Here is an 18,694-nt window from a genome sequence, read left to right on the forward strand (position 1 = left end):
TCACCATGGTTGTTAAGTGAATCTGGTTTCCCCAGTTCACTTTTTTTTGTCCAAAACTGGTCAGGAAGGTTGCATATTGTGATCACACAAGACTATGCAACTGTCGTAAAAGCAAGCCAGTTGCCAAGTGCCCAAATTGTGTTCATGGGATTGTAGGGTTGGTGTGAGAGTCGTTAATTTCAAGGATGCACTGAAATCTGGTTTCTCCAAGATTGTTGTAGCTTTGGACCATCATTAAACGAATGAGCTCAAGAAGGAATGTGAATTGAAGATTGATCCAGATTGAATTGGTTTGGCCACATAGAGAATGATTGGGAATTACTCTGGATTTCTAATCTGGAAAAAAATATGTGTTGTCTTTCTGTTGATGAACAAGGACAGCATTGACAAAACAGAAAGACTCATGAATATTCAGCAGTCAGGATTAAACGTTTTACACGAAAAACTGACAGAATATCTTCAGTAGTGTTGTGGCCCCGCCCTCTGAGCCTATCTCATCGGAGGAAGAAAGCTCCAAACATGAGGGAGAGGAGTCAGCCAGGCCTCCCTCTCCAGGCCCCTCCCCTCTGGCACTGTCTCAGGTGCCGGCCGAGGGAGAGGAGATTAGCCAGGAGCCAGGTGTCTCGGATGAGAGCGAAGAAGGAGAGCCGTCATTCCTGGATGCACGCCAACGAAGGCGTGATAAACGGTTGCAGCAGTTAAGGAGGCGTGCTAGGGATTAGAACTGAGTCACTGGACCACACCCCAGAGACTATATAAGAGAGGGTGGTGGCTGGTAAAACTCCGTGACGAACAAAAACTAACTTTGGCTAGTCACTTGAACAATGTCTGAAGCTGCCGAAAGGGATATTGTTTTGCTGGACTATTTGCAATGCGTATGTAATTTTATGTTATCTGTTGCAGTAAAAGGTCTTGGCAGACGGTGCTTATATTGCTGCCAAGTTTGAGATAACGACCTGTGTGCGTGCCAAGTACTTTCTTAATCCTCGGCTGGCTGTGTTTGTGTGTGTGTGTAGACGGGGACAGATCAAGTAGTGCCCAAGGGTGCTTTTTCAGGAGGCAAGTGGACTGCCTTCTTTTTCTTTGAAAACACAGATATTTAGCTACTCACTTTGGGATGAACACCCTTTGAATGGTGCAGGAGTATGAATGGGTTTCCAGAAAAATTGCAGACTACAAGAACCGTTTGCGCTTTAGTTTGAGATCCAGACAGCACAGACTCATCCTCAACAGTCTGCACCTGTCTTCAACAGGGAAGGGACACAGGGCAGAAAAACATCCTGCAGTTAAGAAGACTCCACACCCATTGGCACTACTCAGGTGGCCCTTAGGACACAGATAAACCTCCTAGTGGCCCCAACAACTCTCTAAAAGAATACAAATGTCTGCAAGGAGTATAAATCCTTCCATTCCCCATCATTCAGTCAGAGCCGAAGAAGCTTTTTGGATGAGAAGCGAAACGTCTTCGAAAGAAAAGACAAGGAAGTCCAGTTGCCTCCTGAAAAAGCACCATTGTATTGCTCAGTTCCCAAGATTCCATGATTTCTTGGGAGGGAGATATAATATAGATATGGAAAGAATGGAGGAATGGTAGAAGATGGTGGAAGTTCTTTGTATAATAGGTGCAGCTGATATCTGTCTCTCTCCTGCAGGGGGGAGTTGATGACCAGACCACTCTTTCAACTTATATCACCATTGCTTTGCTGGAAGTGCCGCTACCTCCCACCGTAAGTGTGCAAAGTGCAACCATGATTGCAGTAAACTAGCAGTGAGGAAACCCATGTTCAAGTTCCCACTTGGTCATGGAGTTTACAATCATTTAGGCTAATGAAATAGACCACATCTGACTAGCTTCACTGCACATGCAAAGCCATCTGGTGAACCCAATGTAATTGTATAAGCTGAATAAGCCAAATTACTTCTTCCTTATCCCTCCTTCAATCAATTCTGTCCTTTTCTCTCTCCAATCAGTTAAGAGGCATGGTGCTCAGTGGCTTAATGTCAGAGATGGTCTCAGTTCTGGTGGTTTGAGCTGAAGCCCTATGTGGCAAGATGAGCTCGTCACTTGCCTTAGCTTCTGTCCACCTAACAATTCAAAAGCATGTTTTATGCAAGTAGATAGATAGGTACCACTTCGGCAAGGAGACAAACTGGTGCTCTGTGCAGGCAATCAGATTCCTGATGGCTTTGAACCTTTTCAGTTGTGCTGTCTATTTGCGAGGCAGCTCCGGGAAGGGAGGGGGGTTTGGGTGACGCTGCAGGAAGAACCGTTCATCTTTCTCTTTGGTGCAAAGCCAGCTCACCCTCCTGTAGCGCACCTTGGGAAGCACACAAGTGTGTCCTATAACAGGGCTGGTACTTTGGCAAGCCAAATTACTACTTTGCAATAGCATTGTGGTCTCCTGGCTACAGTAACAATGCCATATACTAATAACAATCTAACCAATTCTGACCTAACTTACTTCTTCATATTTGGCTCCTAATGGCCACTCTGACGCTTGGCGGCTGACTGCACCAAAGTAATTCTTCCAAGCAAGATGTTCACAGTGTTCTTTAGCAAGATTTATTGATAGGAGAGGGAAAGGGTTATGACAACATCAGGAGCTTTCACTTTAGGATCATGTTGTCTTTCAACACATTAGGGTGAAGACTTTTTGACTTCCTTTCTAAGGGCTTTTGTGTGAACTGGAAAGGAAGAGCTTCTTTTTGCAGATAATGGAGGCGTCTGCAGATGGTTGTTTACAAAACAATCTCCTGAATCCTTATATTATCAGTCCTGATTTGCCCTGCTCCTCCTTCTCCTCATGCTTGATCCACCAGCACACTCATCTTGGACCTCAGCTAGTGAGGAACTGCTAAGCCTCGTTACAAAAACATAGGGTCATGTAGGAAGAGCAAGTAGCTGGCAGTGGTCAGGCAGCAGAAATACGGAGATGAGCAGCCCAAAAGTTGAGGTTTCTGTGCTCTTCATTCAACCTGAGCTTTTGGGTTCTGTCCGCTCATTGGGAGGAAGAAAATAACAATTGGCTTGCATCAGTTAGACCATCAGCTTGCTGTTGGTGTAATTGGTGAAGACTGTTTAAATTAACAACTTAAATGAATAATAAAGCCAACTTCATCCCAGGGCTTTGCTGAGATCCTGTGTTTCTTATCACAATCTCCTCTTCAGGAACCTTCCTCCTGACCAATTTAGATTACAAATTAACTGGTGGGAGAAGGACAATACTTCCTCCTCCTCCTCCCTTCTCCATTTCAAGTGTCGAGGGAGATACAAAGTTCTGGCTCGTGTACTTTTGGCGACATCAATCACTGTTATTTGATGCTGTTGTTTTGTGCCTTTGATGTTGTCTCTCTGGTTCTGCCTTGTATTCTTTGGCCTTCTCTTTTTGTATATGCTTTGTATGGTATAGAATCCCAAGACATTCTCTCTAAGTGAGTAGACCACTTAACTTGCTGTTTTTGCATGTAGTTTAAGACTGGATCTATTCTACTTCTTTCTCTTATCATCTCATTTTTTATTTTATCCCTTCTGGTCACTCCGGCACCTTTCTTCAAACATTTCATTTCCAAGTGGTGATTAACTTTCACTTCTGCTTTATTGCAAATGATGATGACACTGGTAATATAGGGTAAAGATGAATATGCTTTGTATACTGCTATATTGACTTCCATTAAACGTCTTCTTCTCTGCAGCATTCTGTGGTGCAAAATGCTTTGCTTTGCTTGGAGAAGGCAACTGAAGCAAAAGAGATCCACATTTATCTCCGGGCTTTGTTAGCGTACACTTTTGCTTTGGCAGGGAAAGAGGAGAAGAGGCAAGAAATGTTGGACTCTCTTCTAAAAGTAGCTGTGAAGGACGGTGAGAAATGAGCTCTTTGTTATGAAAATCAGGTAGACATCGAAGAAATTGGAGATGTGCAACAAACCTTATTGGCATGCAAAGAATAATGTTCATTGGATCCCCGGTCAAGAAAAGTGCCTATAGCCCCAAGTGTAGAGTTCCAAGTAACAAACCAGAAGCAATCAAAACCTTGAGGCCTAGAGTTTCCTCAAAGTATGAATTTATTAGGAATGGCATATTAGCACAGCTGGTGAAAACCCGACTCTGAAGGACCCAAGGTTTTCCCCACCCAAATCAAAACCCAAAGTTCTTTCTCCCAGGTCACACATCCATCACATGGTCCAATCAGGTCACAGTCCCAATTCCAGCTGGCTTTTGTCCAAGCCCCTCCAACACCTGGTAGGAATGTCCTTAGCTCCCATGGGAAACAATGTTATTTTGGCTACACATCCCCCCCAGCTATCTCTATCTCCCTCCTCACGTTCCTACAGCTCCAACCAGCCTCGCTGTGGCAACCCTGAAGATGCTCCCAAAATGGCTTCAGGGCTGACACCAAGCGTTTTTAATACAGGTTTGTATTTTATTTATTTATTAAATATATTTGTTGTCCATTTCAGTACATAAGGATGGAGGCATACACTGATTCCATGAATAACTAATTAATGACCACTGGAAGGAAATAAGTGGGCAGATGAGCCGGAGAAGATATGCCTTCTGGCCATCACGGAATGAATTGGGTGTCTCACATTAGTATCATATTAACACTCAACATCTTATAGCCCTTTATCATGATGGCCCCAAGTTTTTTTCATACATACAATAAATATTTTATTTATTTATTAAATGTATTTGCTGCCTTATATAACTCACTATATAAGGATGGAAGCATATGCTGATTCCACACATAATTAACTAATGGCCACTGGAAGGAAATCAGTTGTCAGGTCCCTGCCGGAATGCTGCCATTCCAAAGGGGAGGAGGGATGTTTCATGGGGTGAATGCTTTGAATGCTTTCGCTTTTGCTGTATCTGGATGGGAATTAGGGATGGGGACTGGAGTGTCAGGATGGACTCCCTCACAGCTGGTTCCAGACTATTACCAAGGTCGCAGTATCCCCAGGAAGAACGACTATCACCATCCCACCTCAGAGTTCTCAAAATACCTTTGCGGCATCCTATTGGCTACTAGTGAAGATGGGGCATTGGAGTGGGGTCTGAAGGGGAAAATTCCCGCACAAATTTCAGACTCTGTCGGACTTCTCTGAAATGCCAATTGTTTCAAGAGTCATGCTTTCCTGATAAGATAGCCAAGGCAGGTCCTTACATCAATGGGCAGATGAGCTGGAGATAATATGTGTTCTGATCATCATGGAATGATTCCCATCATATTGGCATCATATTAATACTCAACATCTTATTGCCCTTTATCATGATGGTAATGAGGTGGTTTACTGGCTTGAGGGTCATTGAAGTCTTGCTACTTACGGCTGTAATTTAACCCAGAATCATGATTATAAGTCATTGCAGACATAAATTGAGGCATCAGGTGACTGGATTCAAAGTTATAATCATTTTGTTATGACAGTCATTAAGTAAACATAGCGATTGTTAAGAGAATCCATTTTCTAGTTTTTTGCTAGTACCTGGCAAAAGCTATCATTAATCATGCTCCATGACTGCAGGATGCTGCAAACAGTCATATAGGTGAGTCGGTTGCCAGGCGCCCAAAATATGATCACATGACCAGAGGTGTGCGTGGGTACAGGTAATCCTCAACTTACAACAGTTCGCTTAGTCCTCGACTTACAACAGTTCGCTTTGTTCGGAGTTATAATGGCACAGAAAAAAGTGACATGACCATTTTTCACACTTATGACTATTGCAGCATTCCCATGGTCACATGATTCACATTCAGATGCTTGTCAGCTGACTCTCATTTATGATGGTTGCAGTATCCCCGGGGTCATGTGATCCCGTTTTGCATCCTTCTAACCAGCAAAGTCAATGGGGAAACCAGATTCACTTAACAACCGTGTTACTAATGTAACAGCTGCAGTGATTCACTTAACAACTGTGGCAAGGAAAGTTGTAAAATGGGGTAAATCTCACTTAACAAATTTCTCACGTAGCAACATAAATCTTGGGCTCAATTGTGGTCGCAAGTTGAATATTGTAACTCCAAAAACGGGTCATAAGTAGCTCTGGGGAGATTTGTCATAACTTCGAACAATTGTTAAATAACCAGTTGTATGTTGAAGACTACTTGTAATGTGCTTCTCCTGTTGCCCAGTTGCATAGGGCTTGACACCAGAGAGGCCAAATGTTTTTGTACAGATACCAGTTGTAACTTGATATATCTCTGATGGTGCTTGGACTGTTTGTGTAACCCAAAGTTAATTTCTCTCTTTGAAGAGGATGGCTCCATCCACTGGGAGAGGCCTGGGAAGCCAAAGCAGAGATCTGATTTTCCACTCTACTTGCGTGCTCCCTCTGCTGAGGTAGAGATGACCTCCTACGGGCTCCTTGCTTTCCTCACCAACAAACTGCCTCCGTCCCAGGAAGAATTAACGATAGCAACTGCCATTGTCAAATGGTTGCTCAAACAACAGAATTCCAATGGAGGATACTCCTCTACACAGGTATGTTCGCTCCTCACAAATTCTCAGAGGATGTAGGAAGGAGCAACTGGAAATGAATCTGACGTGATTTGATATGCCTTGGTATGGCCTCCAGATGTGCTGAATCTCAGTTCCCAGGATTTCCAGCTGAGGTGTGTCATTCAAGAGAGATAACTTCCTAACAGTGAGGGCAATTAACCAGTGGAACAGCTTGCCTTCAGAAATCGTGGGCGCTCATCACTGGAGGATTTTAAGAAGAGACTGGACAGTCACTTGTCTGAAATGACATAGGTTCTCCTGCTTAAGCAGGGGGATGGACTAGTAAACCTTTGAGGTCCCTTCCAGCTCTATTCTATTCTGTTCTGTTCCATTCCGTTCCACTCCACTCCACTCCACTCCACTCCACTCCACTCCACTCCACTCCACTCCTGTCCCAAAGGTGCTTTTTTCAAGAGGCAACTGGACTTTTTGGTTTTTGTTTGAAGAAGTTTCACTTCTCGTCCAAGAAGCTTCTTCATCTCTGGATGGTGGGAAAGAGCTGAAGAAGCTTCTTGGATGAGACACAAAACATCTTCAAAGGAAAACCAGAAAGTCCAGTTGCCTTTTGAAAAAAGCATCTTTTGAACAACCATGACATGGATGACTGAAAATCTCCATAGACATTCCATTCCTTTCCTTTCCTTTCCATTCCATTCCATTCCATTCCATTCCATTCTAGTTTTGCTTTCTCTTGCAGGATACGGTGGTGGCTCTCCAGGCCCTCTCCCAATACAGGACAGTTACTTATTCCAAGGATGGCATCGATGCCAGAGCGACCTTGAGTTCAGGAGATGCTGTCCTGGCAGAATTCCATGTGGACAGCAACAACTCTCTGCTGCTCCAGTGCCAGGATCTGCCCCAAGTGCCAGGAAACTACAAGGCTGAGGTGACCGGTTGCATCTTTATGCAGGTGAGTGCCCTGGTGAGAGAAGAGACCAGTGTTGCTGCCTAGCGATGATCTATTTTGGGTTCCCAATGGACGTATGGGAATGCAAGTTGAGAAGAAAAGGCATGAAGAAAAGTCAGCAAGTTAAATAAGGGATGGAGAACATCTTTGAGAACATAAGAGCTGCCAGGCCAGAGTAGGCCATTTAAGATCAGCATTTTGCTTCTTATGGTGGCGAGCCATGACATGCAGGAGACAGAACTTATAATTCTCCCACAATCTGGCATTTGGGGCCCTGCTGTCCTGATTTCAGAAATAACTTGAGAGACCTGTGGATGCATCCAATCCTGCTTTAGAAGCCATTCAAGTTGATCACCATCACCAGGTCTTGAGGGAATGAATTCCAAATGTCAGTTATGAAATATAGGAGACATGAGAAGAGAGGGAGGGACAAAAGCACTGGGGAAGAAAAATGATCGGAGACTGGTGTTTTAGAGAACCCATCTTCAGACAAGGATGGGGTGGTTTACACTAGCCGAGCAAGACCCCCCCCCACCCCCACCCAGGGTCTTTTGGGAGCTGCTAGCAACTAAATTGTACACATGAATGAAACACTTGTCCCAGGAGATTTCCTTCTTCTGTTTGGATTACTGCAATGTGCTTTACATGGAGCTGCCCTTGAAGACCATTTGGAAGCTACAACTGGTCCAGAATGCCGCAGCATATGCAGTAATGGGTGCTCTCAGATTTTCCCATTTAATATCTCTGTTGTGCAAGCTTCACTCATTCTCGATCTCCTTCTGGCTGCAATTTAAGATGCTGTTTGTTTGTTTTGTTTATATTTCATAGTTAACTACCCTCTCCTTGGAGAAGGCTCTGGGCGATGTGCAATTTAATTTTGTTCCCAGAAAGGGAACAAAAAGCAAACAACACCCAGAAGAGCATATCAAGATTAATATCAGACCAACAAACAAGAAGTAAACAATATCCCAATCAAGAAACTGCCCATAAAGTTAACAGTAAACAGTTCAACCAAAGAACTCCCAAGTCCACTCTGACAGGGCGAGCAACTACAATATAAACTGAGAGAAAACCCCACTCCTTACTATCACTGATGATGTTACCAAGTTTGGGGAATGAAACATCTGCAAGAAAACAACCAAGCTCAGAGAGCATCAAGGAGCATCCCTCGGCACAATTTAATCAATTAAAAAAAACATTAAATTCAGAGTAATTTAGGATTAAAAATGTTAAAATCGTGATAGAACAATATTATAAACATTGCAAAAGATGAAAAGGTTTATTAGCTTTAAAGCCCTACAGGGCACAGGGCCAGGCTATCTGTGGGACTGTCTCTCCCTAAGGACATCTACTCATTCTACCAGATCAGATCAGGTGAACACACTCCTAGTTTCATTCCTTAAACTTTGCTAGTGATGTTTCAATTGTTGGTTAGGAGCTGCCTAGAGTTTGATGTAAGATGGGGAGCTATAGAAATATTTAAATAAATTCATACTGTCCTTGTTGTAAGCCACCCAGAGTCCTCGGAGAGTTGGACGGCATAGAAATATGAAAAATAAATAAATAAATAAATAAATAATACAAAGTAAGAAAAATAAGAAATCAAAGGAAAGCTAAAGTTGCAACAAATAAATAAGTAAAAGAAAAATAAAAAGAAATAGTAGCTTCTGAACTTCTTTACAGCAGTTATAATTAAAATCATAAATACGCCTCTTACTCCACGGTTATAACATAACTCTCTTCTTTTTATAATCTATTATGTCTAATCATCAAAACCATAGATTATGTTCATTTTTTCTATTTCATTTGTACAATAAGAAAGGCAGGATACAAATAAAGGGGCATGATAGCTCAGTTGTTAAAGATGTTGAGCTTGTCAGCTTGAAAGCTGATGGCCCGGGTTCAAGAACCTAGGGCTGCATGATGGGTGAGTTCCCGTTCTTGCCTCAGCTCCTGCCCACTTAGCAATTCAAAAGCATGAAATTGCAAGTAGATCAGGGGTGGGTTCTACTTACCTTTACCACCGGTTCGCAATGGGATTGCACGCGCGCATGAGCGAAGCAAGCGCACATGCCTTGCTTCTGAGCATGCGCAGATCGCTGATGATGACATCCGGGGTGGTGGGCAGGGCCTTCTGCTGGTTTTACTACCAGTTCTCGTGAACCGGTCTGAACTGGGGGCAACCCACCACTGAAGTAGGTAAATAGGTAATTTGGGTGGGAATGTAACAGTGTTCTGTATGCTTCAGCATATAGTCATGCTGGCCACATGATCATGGAAATATTTACACAAGTATTTAGATAAGCTGACTCACTTGGCTAAGAAACAGAGATGAGCATCACCCTCTAGAGTTGAACATGACTAGAAAGGGGAAACCTTTACCTTTACAGATAAAATAATAAAATAAATGAAAAGTCCATTAGGAGTTTCTGGTCAGCAATAAACATAGATATTTGTCTTTTCTCTGATCAGGTAAGTCAATTTGGCCATCTCAGTGAATTCCATCCTCTTCACCAACCATTCCTCCATTGTGGGGATGCTGAATCTTTCCGTCTTTGTGCATACAATGATCTAGCTGCAGTTACCATGTACAACAACAAAGTTCCATGACTTTTTCCCCAACTGTTTGCTCATCAAATCCCCAAAGAAAAGCCTCTAGTCTCAATTGTATATTAATCTTTAAATCCTCTAGATCAGTGTGTCTATTTGAATACAGATTTTTCTCGTACTTTTATGTATCCCACTTGTTTTAAACCTCCTTCTGTCACGGGAGTGTTGAACATCCCCAAATGATGGCCTTTCCATTCCAGACCACCTTGAAATACAATGTCCCTTTGAGGCAAGAAGATGCACCATTTAGGCTGGATGTGCAGACTGTTCCGGAGACTTGCACAGGAATCAAAGCTCACATCACTTTTGACATTGCCATGAATGTCAGGTAATCTCTTTCTTAGATCGATGCTGAGCCTCGCTTCCTTGAACAGATACAAGCACATCTCCTCCAGAGATGGACCATGTTGCAGGAACTGGATATTGCTAGTCTGGTGAAGAGAAGGACCAGGGGAGACATGATAGCAGTGTTCCAATACTTGAGGCCACAGAGAGGAAAGCGTCGAGCTATTTTCCAAAGCACCTGAAGGCCAGACAAAGAACAATGGATGGAAATTGAATAAGGAGAGATTCAACCTGGAAATAAGGAGAAATTTTCTGAGAGCGAGAACAATCAATCAATGGAACAGCTTGGCTTCGGAAGTTGTGGGAGCTTCATCACTGGAAGCTTTCAAGAAGAGATTGGACTGCCATCTGTCAAAAATGGTGTAGGGTCTGCTTGGGGGGGGGTTGGACTAGATGACCTATATGACCTTCCAACTCTGTTTATCTGTATGTCTGAGGGTCCAAAGGCTGATACTCAGCTTTCCCCACCTTCTGAAAGGCCACAGTTCTGCATTCCAGAAATTCCATTCAATGGCAACATTGGATGGAGGCCCTGAGGGCACGGCCAAGCTTTTATGAACCTGCATGCAGCATTTTGCCTCCAGCTATGCATCTGTTGCTTTAATGTCTTCTTTCCTTTCTTGGTTTCTCAGTTACATTGGCCAACGTCTGGTTTCCAATATGGCAATTGTCCAGATTAAGATGCTATCTGGATACATCCCGGTGAAATCCAGTGTAAAAAAGGTATTTTTTCCCAGGTTCCCTTTTCTGCTAAACCTTCAGTGCCGTATTTCTTGATGCAGGGAATTCTCGACCTATGACTGCAATCAAGCTTGGAATTATGGTCGCATGTTGTACCGGTCGCTAAATGGATCAAGATTTGACTGCACCTAATTTTACCTTTTTTCTTTCTTTTTATATATACTGCTCAAAAAAATAAAGGGAACACAAGCAGAAGACATCCGAGATCTGAATGAATGAAATAGCCTTATTAAATACTTTGTTCTTTACATACAGTAGTTTATACGCTGCTCAAACAACTAAAGGGAACACAAAACTACTCTATGTAACGAACAAAGTATTTAATAAGGCTATTTCATTCATTCAGATCTCGGATGTCTTCTGCTTGTGTTCCCTTTATTTTTTTGAGCAGTGTATATATTGTTTTATCATAAAAAGGTGAAATACGAAACAGAAAAACAAACAAAGCAAAACAGAAGCATACATTCAACACTAACAACAAAATAGTGTACAAAGAAAGGAGAAAAAAGTGATCAAATAAATTTAATATGTAGGATCCACCCTAGCTGGGCACTGAAAAAAAGAAAAGAAAAAGCAGTAAATTCTCCCCTTTTACATATATGTGTGTATATATACATATGAATAAGTATGTATCTTTTAACAACCGTTTTTCGTATGAGCATTCAGTGCATTATTTTCTACAATTTGGGTTTTTTTTGGTGGAAACTGGAAGTAAATGCTGGTTTCTGGTAAAAACCATTGTAAACCACATGACTGTGGGATGCTTCCAAGAGCCAGAAAGGCAGATGGTTGCCAAGCACCTAAAATGTGATCACATGACCATAGGTGGAAGGCAATCATCAGAACTTTGAGTCCAGGTTGTAAGTGGCCCTGGAGAGGTCTGTCATAACCTTGAATGGTTGCTAAGCAACTGGTTGTAAGTCGAGAACTACAACTGTAATACGAAATGGGGATTAAGAATGCTAAAACAGATTTGTTGAATATTGATATTTTCTCCAACGAAAATAGCAGTTGCCTTTCTTTCTCATGTTATGAAATATTGCAACTTTCCATACAATCCAAAGTTAGCCATAACTTCGTGGTGGATTCTTTACTGAGCAGGTTTAACTTGGTGACTTACAAGATCACTTCTAATTCTGTTTCTATGGTCATCTAGTTCAACAGTATGACTATGAATGTTACTAAAGCTCTTTTCATTTTTCAAATGTTTTCACCCCTGAAGCTGGAAAAGCAAGGTCAGATCAAGAGGAGTGAAGTGAACATCAATCATGTCCTGCTATACTTGGATGAGGTGAGTAACGATAAGGAGAGGAGCCCAAATAGGGAACAAAATCATTCAATCAAAGGGATAAAATGCAGGGCAGGACACCTTCCTTTCTCCTTGTCCTTATTTTTCTTGGAAGCAAGGAGTCACAAGCTTATTATGGGCTGAGTTATTTCAAGTGGCTGCCACAATGTGCCACATCCTCTACTTCTGGTCAATGACAGCTTCCCCTCTCTACACAACAGGTATATTTTCATATGTTGGGGTTTCTCAACCTTGGTGACTTCAAGATGCATGGACTTCAAACCCCAGAATTCCTCGGCCAATAAGCTTGAGAAATCCCATTCTATGTGAACAAACAACACCTCTCTCATATGTCATGATGCTGCTTAGTTCCACTACATCATCAGAATATTTCTACTAGAATTCTAGAATTCCCTCGCTATTAAATAATAGACAATATCTTCTTGGCCTAAGGATGCTCAAATAACATTTGTGTTCAAGGGGGTGGACTGAATGACCTCAAATACCTCTTCTAGCTTCAGAATTTTTTTGCCTTCCGTCTGTTCAAGGAGAACAAGAAACCCTCACAGCTTTAGGAGACAAATTAAAAGCAAGATTGAAGGCTTTAGAAAGATTGGACTACAAGGCCCATCCTTTCCCTGCTAGTATACTTTAGGCCTTTCCCTTTCAGCCTAAGGATGCTGAAAGAGCTTGGACATCTCCCTACAGGATATAGTTAAGAGATTACTGGAGCCAGTCTTTTTCTTTAGTGACTTCTGTTGTATTTCTATAGAGTTGTAATTATTTTTTTTTATACATAGCACAACTTCACCTCCTCTTTTATTAAGTCTGTTTCTTTTCCGTGGACATTGTCCTGTAGTAGTGCTTGATTTCTCACTCCTATGGTAGACATGGTCAAAATACATCTAGGCTTTTCTAAGATCCCTGCTAGTGTGATGTCTCCAATAGAAGGAAATATATGTAGTTCAGGGTTCTTAAAGATGTATGAAGCTCATATGTAGCTCAGACCAAGCTAAATCCAAACAACCAAGCTCAGAGAACAAAAAGGGCTCTCCAATGTGTTGCCTGCAGAAGCTCTCCGTCTTGTTGTAATCTCATAGTCAACTTTTCTCTGCAGGTACGCAACACAATCCAGACTTTCTCCTTTACAGTGGAGCAGGAGACACCCGTCCGGGGCCTAAAGCCTGCCTTGGTGAAAGTCTATGATTACTATGAAACTGGTAAGAAGGTAGTTCCAATCAGCTTGTTTAATTATTTTTCAAAATGTGGTTGCTCGGCATTTTTTCTTCCTTTTGCTTTGGGAGATTTAGGGCTCAAAAAGGGACAAAATTAACGGCTTTCAGCTTTGTTGAAGATGGGCATATGTTTGGCCCTTACAGCATGGCCCAGTACCAGGCCATGGCCTATTCAAAACTGTGGTTGTGTGAGCAGCGGGCTGGCACACATCAGTGCGTGTGCAGCTCAATTTACATGAGTGGCGGGCCGGCGGACATGCACATGCAGCTTAACTCACACAAGTTAAACTAACATGTCCCCCCCCCAAATAAGACATCCCCTGATAATAAGCCCAATCGGGCTTTTTGAGCGCATGGCAATTAGGCCAAGTGCTTATGTCAGGGTTCAAAAAAATATAAGACGGGGTCTTATTTTCGGAGAAACTCGGTATGTGTGTGCGTGTGCGCATGCTGGGCCACTGCTCGCACAGCCCGGTTTCCCTCTCCCCCACTGGAAAGGTTGGGGATCGCTGCCTTAAAACACTACTTGGTGGGAAAAATACAGCTGATCCTTGGGGAGACTTCAGGATTTTTAATCAAACAGATAAATTTCCTCTTGCACAACATTTGAAACTGTGTGTAAAATTAAAGGACAACCACCCTCCCCAGACTGGTTTGCATTTTGTTGTTTTACTTTAAAAACAATCTTGTGTTTCACAACCCAGCTCAGGCATTTCCACGCATCATGATTAAGTCCAAACCAACAAGGGTTAGAATGGAATGGGATTGGGAATGGGAATGGGAATTGTTAGGATATGGTTTGAGCCTAACAAGTTGTCCAGGCAATATATGTGTTCTGTGACTTTAATATGAATATGTATTGTGTGACTTTAAAGTTTTACTGCTGATTCATTGTAATGCTGAGTCAAGCTGTAATTAGATAATCACTGGTTGTAAACGTATTTAAGGAAGGTACTGTAAGGTATTCAGTTGATGATAAGCTACCATAGTGTGTGGAGTTGCTACCATTGTGCTATCATCGTTGGATGGATCTGCTACCATCGTGGTTTGTGAACCAGAGTGAGTTTGTTATTCTAACCAACTACTGTTTGTGTGGTAAGAAGAGTTTTTGTATCACTGGACTGATTTAACTGGCAAAGACTTGGATTGATTTAAAGACTATGAGATTGTTTTTTCACTATAAAGTAAACTTTTGATAAACCAGTTTGCACATCTCTTATTTATTGCTCTCAGCAATGTTTCTCTGTGCTCTACACTCTGCTGGTTGGTAACACAACAACAATATCCTTAACAGGAATAGAATAGAATAGAATAGAATAGAATAGAGTAGAGTAGAGTAGAGTAGAGTAGAGTAGAGTAGAGTAGAGTAGAGTAGAGTAGAGTAGAGTAGAGTAGAGTAGAATAGAATAGAATAGAATAGAATAGAATAGAATAGAATAGAACAGAACAGAACAGAACAGAACAGAACAGAACAGAACAGAACAGAACAGGAAGGGACCTTGGAAGTCTTCTAGTCTAACCCCCTGCTGAAGCAGGACTGTCTAGTCTCTTCTTAAAAACCTCCAGTGATGATTTCTGAAGGCAAGAGTTGTTTTATGCTATCGGGCTGCTGGCTGGGAAGTGGGACCCTAGAGTGGGCGAGTGGAACAGAGCTTCTCTAGGCAATTCATCTATCCCTTGTAGGGTTTTTTTTTAAAAAAATTTGCATCGCTGAGAATGCTTTGGAGAGAACCACCTGGAAAGGGAGGGTGCGTGTGTCAAAAAATAAAAGTTGGCAGTTGCGATTCAGACACCAGTCCCTGTGGGTTGTGCTGTTTGTCTGCAACTGCATCGCTGGGTGGATCATTGACCAAGATTTAACAACAGGCTGGGTAAGAAGCTGTACTTTGTACCCCTTTGTACTCCTGGAGCTAAGTCAGTAGTATCATGAACCATATGATGAAGAGCAAAGTCGAGAAGAGAGACCAGGGGTGGGTTCTAACCGGCTTTACTACCGGTTCTCTTTGTGTGCACGCTTTGCGCATATCGCCTCTTCGGTTGCGCGCTTTGCACAAGCACGCTGCGAATCTGCCCAGCTGAGGTGCAGCAATCCGCTCTGCCACATCTCTCAGCTGGGCAAAAAAAGAAGAAATATAAGGTCGGAAAAATGCGGGGGCGGGCGGGAGGGCCCAGCTCCCGAAGAAAGAGAACCGGTTTGGTGACATAATAGCTTCACCGCTACCAGTTCGGCTGAACCAGGCTGAACCGGGAGCAACCCACCACTGAGAGAGACACTTCAGCCCTGACAAACTTTCCTTTTTCCTTCCAGATGAATTTGCAACAGCTGAGTACACTGCCCCCTGCAGTTCAGGTAAAGCATGAGTTGCCATTGGCTCAAATGTTTTTAGGTACATGTACTCCTCAATTTATGACCATAATTGAGTCCAAAACAGTGGTGGGATTCAACCAGTTCGCACCACTTCGAGAGAACCGGTTGTTAACTTTCTTAGCAGTTTGACTAACTGGTTGTTGGAAGAAATCATTAGGGCAGAGAACCGGCTTTTAAATTACTTGAATCTCACCACTGGTCCAAAACCATTCGTTTGATGACTGCTCAAAGTTACAACGGCACAGAAAACAGTGACTTATGATCGTTTTTTACCCTTATGACTACTGCAGCATCCCCATGGTCACATGATTAAAATTTGGACTCCTGGCAACTGGCTCATATTTATGACGGTTGCAGTGTCCTGGGGTCATGTGATCCCCTTTTGCAGTCTTCCGATGAGCAAAATCAATGGGGAAGCCAGATTCACTTTACAACCATATTACTAATTTAACAACTGCAGTGATTCACTTAACAACTGTGGCAAGAAAGGCCATAAAACTCACTTAACTCACTTAGCAACAGAAATTTTGGGCTCAATTGCGGTCGTATGTCAAGGACCACCTATAGTTAGTTCTTTGGCTTCTTTCTGGATGACAATTTGTCCATTTGGTTTGTGTATGGGGAAAATGGGGAAGAGGTGATTTCATTTGGGCATTCTGCCTCATGCCCACCTAAACTTTGTTTTTTACCAGTTGATCTGAACCTTTCTTAGTTTCTTACCTATTTTCTAACTTTTCCTCCATGACAGATGATATCAAGGAAGTCTATAACGCATAAGGATTCAGGCCATGTTTTCTGGAATAGCACATGCTCAGAAAGAATGAATTTCCTGGAAACTAAGGAGGAACATGATTTTATGTACGAACATATTATAAATGCTCAATACTAAACTGTTTTCAATATTTTGATCGTAACATATTTTTTTGAACTGTAAGCCACCGAGAGTCATTGACTGAAATGGGCGGCTATAGAAACTGAACAAATAAATAATAATTTTCAGAACCAAGGCAATTTCTTTGTTTTTCTTCTCCTACCTGGGCACCTTATTCATTATTTTCCAAAGGAGAATTAAATGTGTGTTTTCACCAGTCCTGGCAGCAATCCAAATGGCATGCTGCAGTGCTGAAGACTTAAGTTTGGGGTGGGGACAGGGAGATCTTTTCATAGATAAAAATAAAAATGTAGTTTTATGTTCAATTGGGTGTCTCAAATACTTCTATATCTTACAAATGCTGGACAGCTTTTTCCCACTGAGTATTCTACAATTCTTTGCTATGTGTACAATAGTAAAAAAAAAAAAGTCCATAATTTAAGGAAAAAGAAGTGTCAGCCCATCCAATTAAACCGGACAGGCAATACAACTAGATGAGTTACATCTCACCTAGAATACTGCATTCAGTTTTGGCCAGCACTCTATAAAAAGGATGTTGAGACTCTGGAACGAGTGCAGAGAAGAGCAACAAAGATGATTAGGGGGCTGGAAGTGAAAACATAGGAAGAACAGTTGCAGGAACTGGGCATGGCTAGTCTAGTGAAGAGAAGGACCAGGGATGACATGATAGCAGTATCCCAGTATTTGAGGGGCTGTCACAGAGAGGAGGGGGGTCAACCTATTTTCCAAAGTACCTGAAGGCCAGACAAGGAACAATGGATGGAAACTGTTCAAAGAGAGTTTCAATCTAGAAATAAGGAGAAATTTTCTGAGAGTGAGAACAATCAACCAGTGGAACAGCTTGCCTTCAGAAGTTGTGGGTGCTTCATCACCAGAGGCTTTCAAGAAGAGAGTGACCAGCTACTTATCAGAAATGATATAAGGGGTTGGATTAGATGACCTACAAGGTCCTTTCGAAATTTCTATGTTATTTTGTTATTATACATGTTTAACCAAAGAAGAGCAGGTCTGAGGAGAAATATAATAACATCTTCTATGACTCTGTTATTCTACTTTATTGTAAGGCTATATTAATAGAGTCTTGCAAGTCTGAAGGTATAAATCTCCCACTGCCACTTTTTAACCCTTTCATCCATCACGGCGGGTCCTTCGTAAGTTTCTTTCTCTGACTGATGTTAGATACATGTCTCTAAGTTACAGAATTGACATTAGGACATTGCAGTGCACATTTGTCATTGGCTTCCCCCATTCCCCCCAGTAATAAGATACCACTGTAGGGTTGGTGTCAAGATTCAAAGCGTGCTTTTGCTGTTGCAACCATTATCGCTTCTTGGCTTGCCAATGAACCAGGGGCGAAGGAAGGGGGAGATGGAATGTAGTATCCAGATATCAAGAAGACGAGCGTGAGAGCCAAGGACACTTCAGCAGGTGTTTGCCAAAGCCAAAGACTTTTTTCTCACAACAATGCAATGAGACTCAATTGGACAATGTAACCTGCACTAATGGGAGGAGGGAGAATCCTATACTTTAGTTATGTGGGTTTGCGTGGGAATTAGCTAGAACTGGTTTTGCCTTAATCAGTGCCAAATGATGTACTCAAAATGAATGAAATTTTGAATTCAGAGATTGGATTGTCTCAGTCGTGCTTGCTTTGGTTGGGTTCATTAGTCGGAATGTTGACAGTAAGATTGAAATGAGGAAAGTCAGTGAAGTGACAGCAAAGAAAGTTTTTTTTAAAAAAAAGAAGATAGACTTTGTTTTATAAAAAAAATCTGGCACACACACATACACACACACACAGAGTGCCCAG

The 18,694-nt window shown here is 42.1% G+C and overlaps 1 protein-coding gene across 1 annotated transcript in view; it reads left to right on the top strand.

Moving 5' to 3' along the window:
• The window catches only part of LOC117670021 (pregnancy zone protein-like), an 82,290-nt gene extending 65,292 nt beyond the window's left edge, over nt 1–16,998 (top strand). Inside the window, exons 27-36 of the mRNA XM_034424876.3 lie at nt 1,653–1,727; nt 3,694–3,859; nt 6,254–6,480; nt 7,196–7,408; nt 10,216–10,343; nt 10,993–11,083; nt 12,324–12,392; nt 13,507–13,609; nt 15,933–15,974; nt 16,741–16,998. Of these exons, the coding sequence (XP_034280767.2) occupies nt 1,653–1,727; nt 3,694–3,859; nt 6,254–6,480; nt 7,196–7,408; nt 10,216–10,343; nt 10,993–11,083; nt 12,324–12,392; nt 13,507–13,609; nt 15,933–15,974; nt 16,741–16,769 (1,143 nt within the window). The 3' untranslated portion in view covers nt 16,770–16,998. The remainder of the gene's footprint in view (nt 1–1,652; nt 1,728–3,693; nt 3,860–6,253; nt 6,481–7,195; nt 7,409–10,215; nt 10,344–10,992; nt 11,084–12,323; nt 12,393–13,506; nt 13,610–15,932; nt 15,975–16,740) is intronic.
• Nucleotides 16,999–18,694: the final 1,696 nt, after the last annotated feature.

The sequence above is a fragment of the Pantherophis guttatus genome, chromosome 2, assembly GCF_059756535.1.
Source record: "Pantherophis guttatus breed Tessera chromosome 2, ASM5975653v1, whole genome shotgun sequence".
In the NCBI taxonomy this organism is placed as follows: Eukaryota; Metazoa; Chordata; class Lepidosauria; order Squamata; family Colubridae; genus Pantherophis; species Pantherophis guttatus.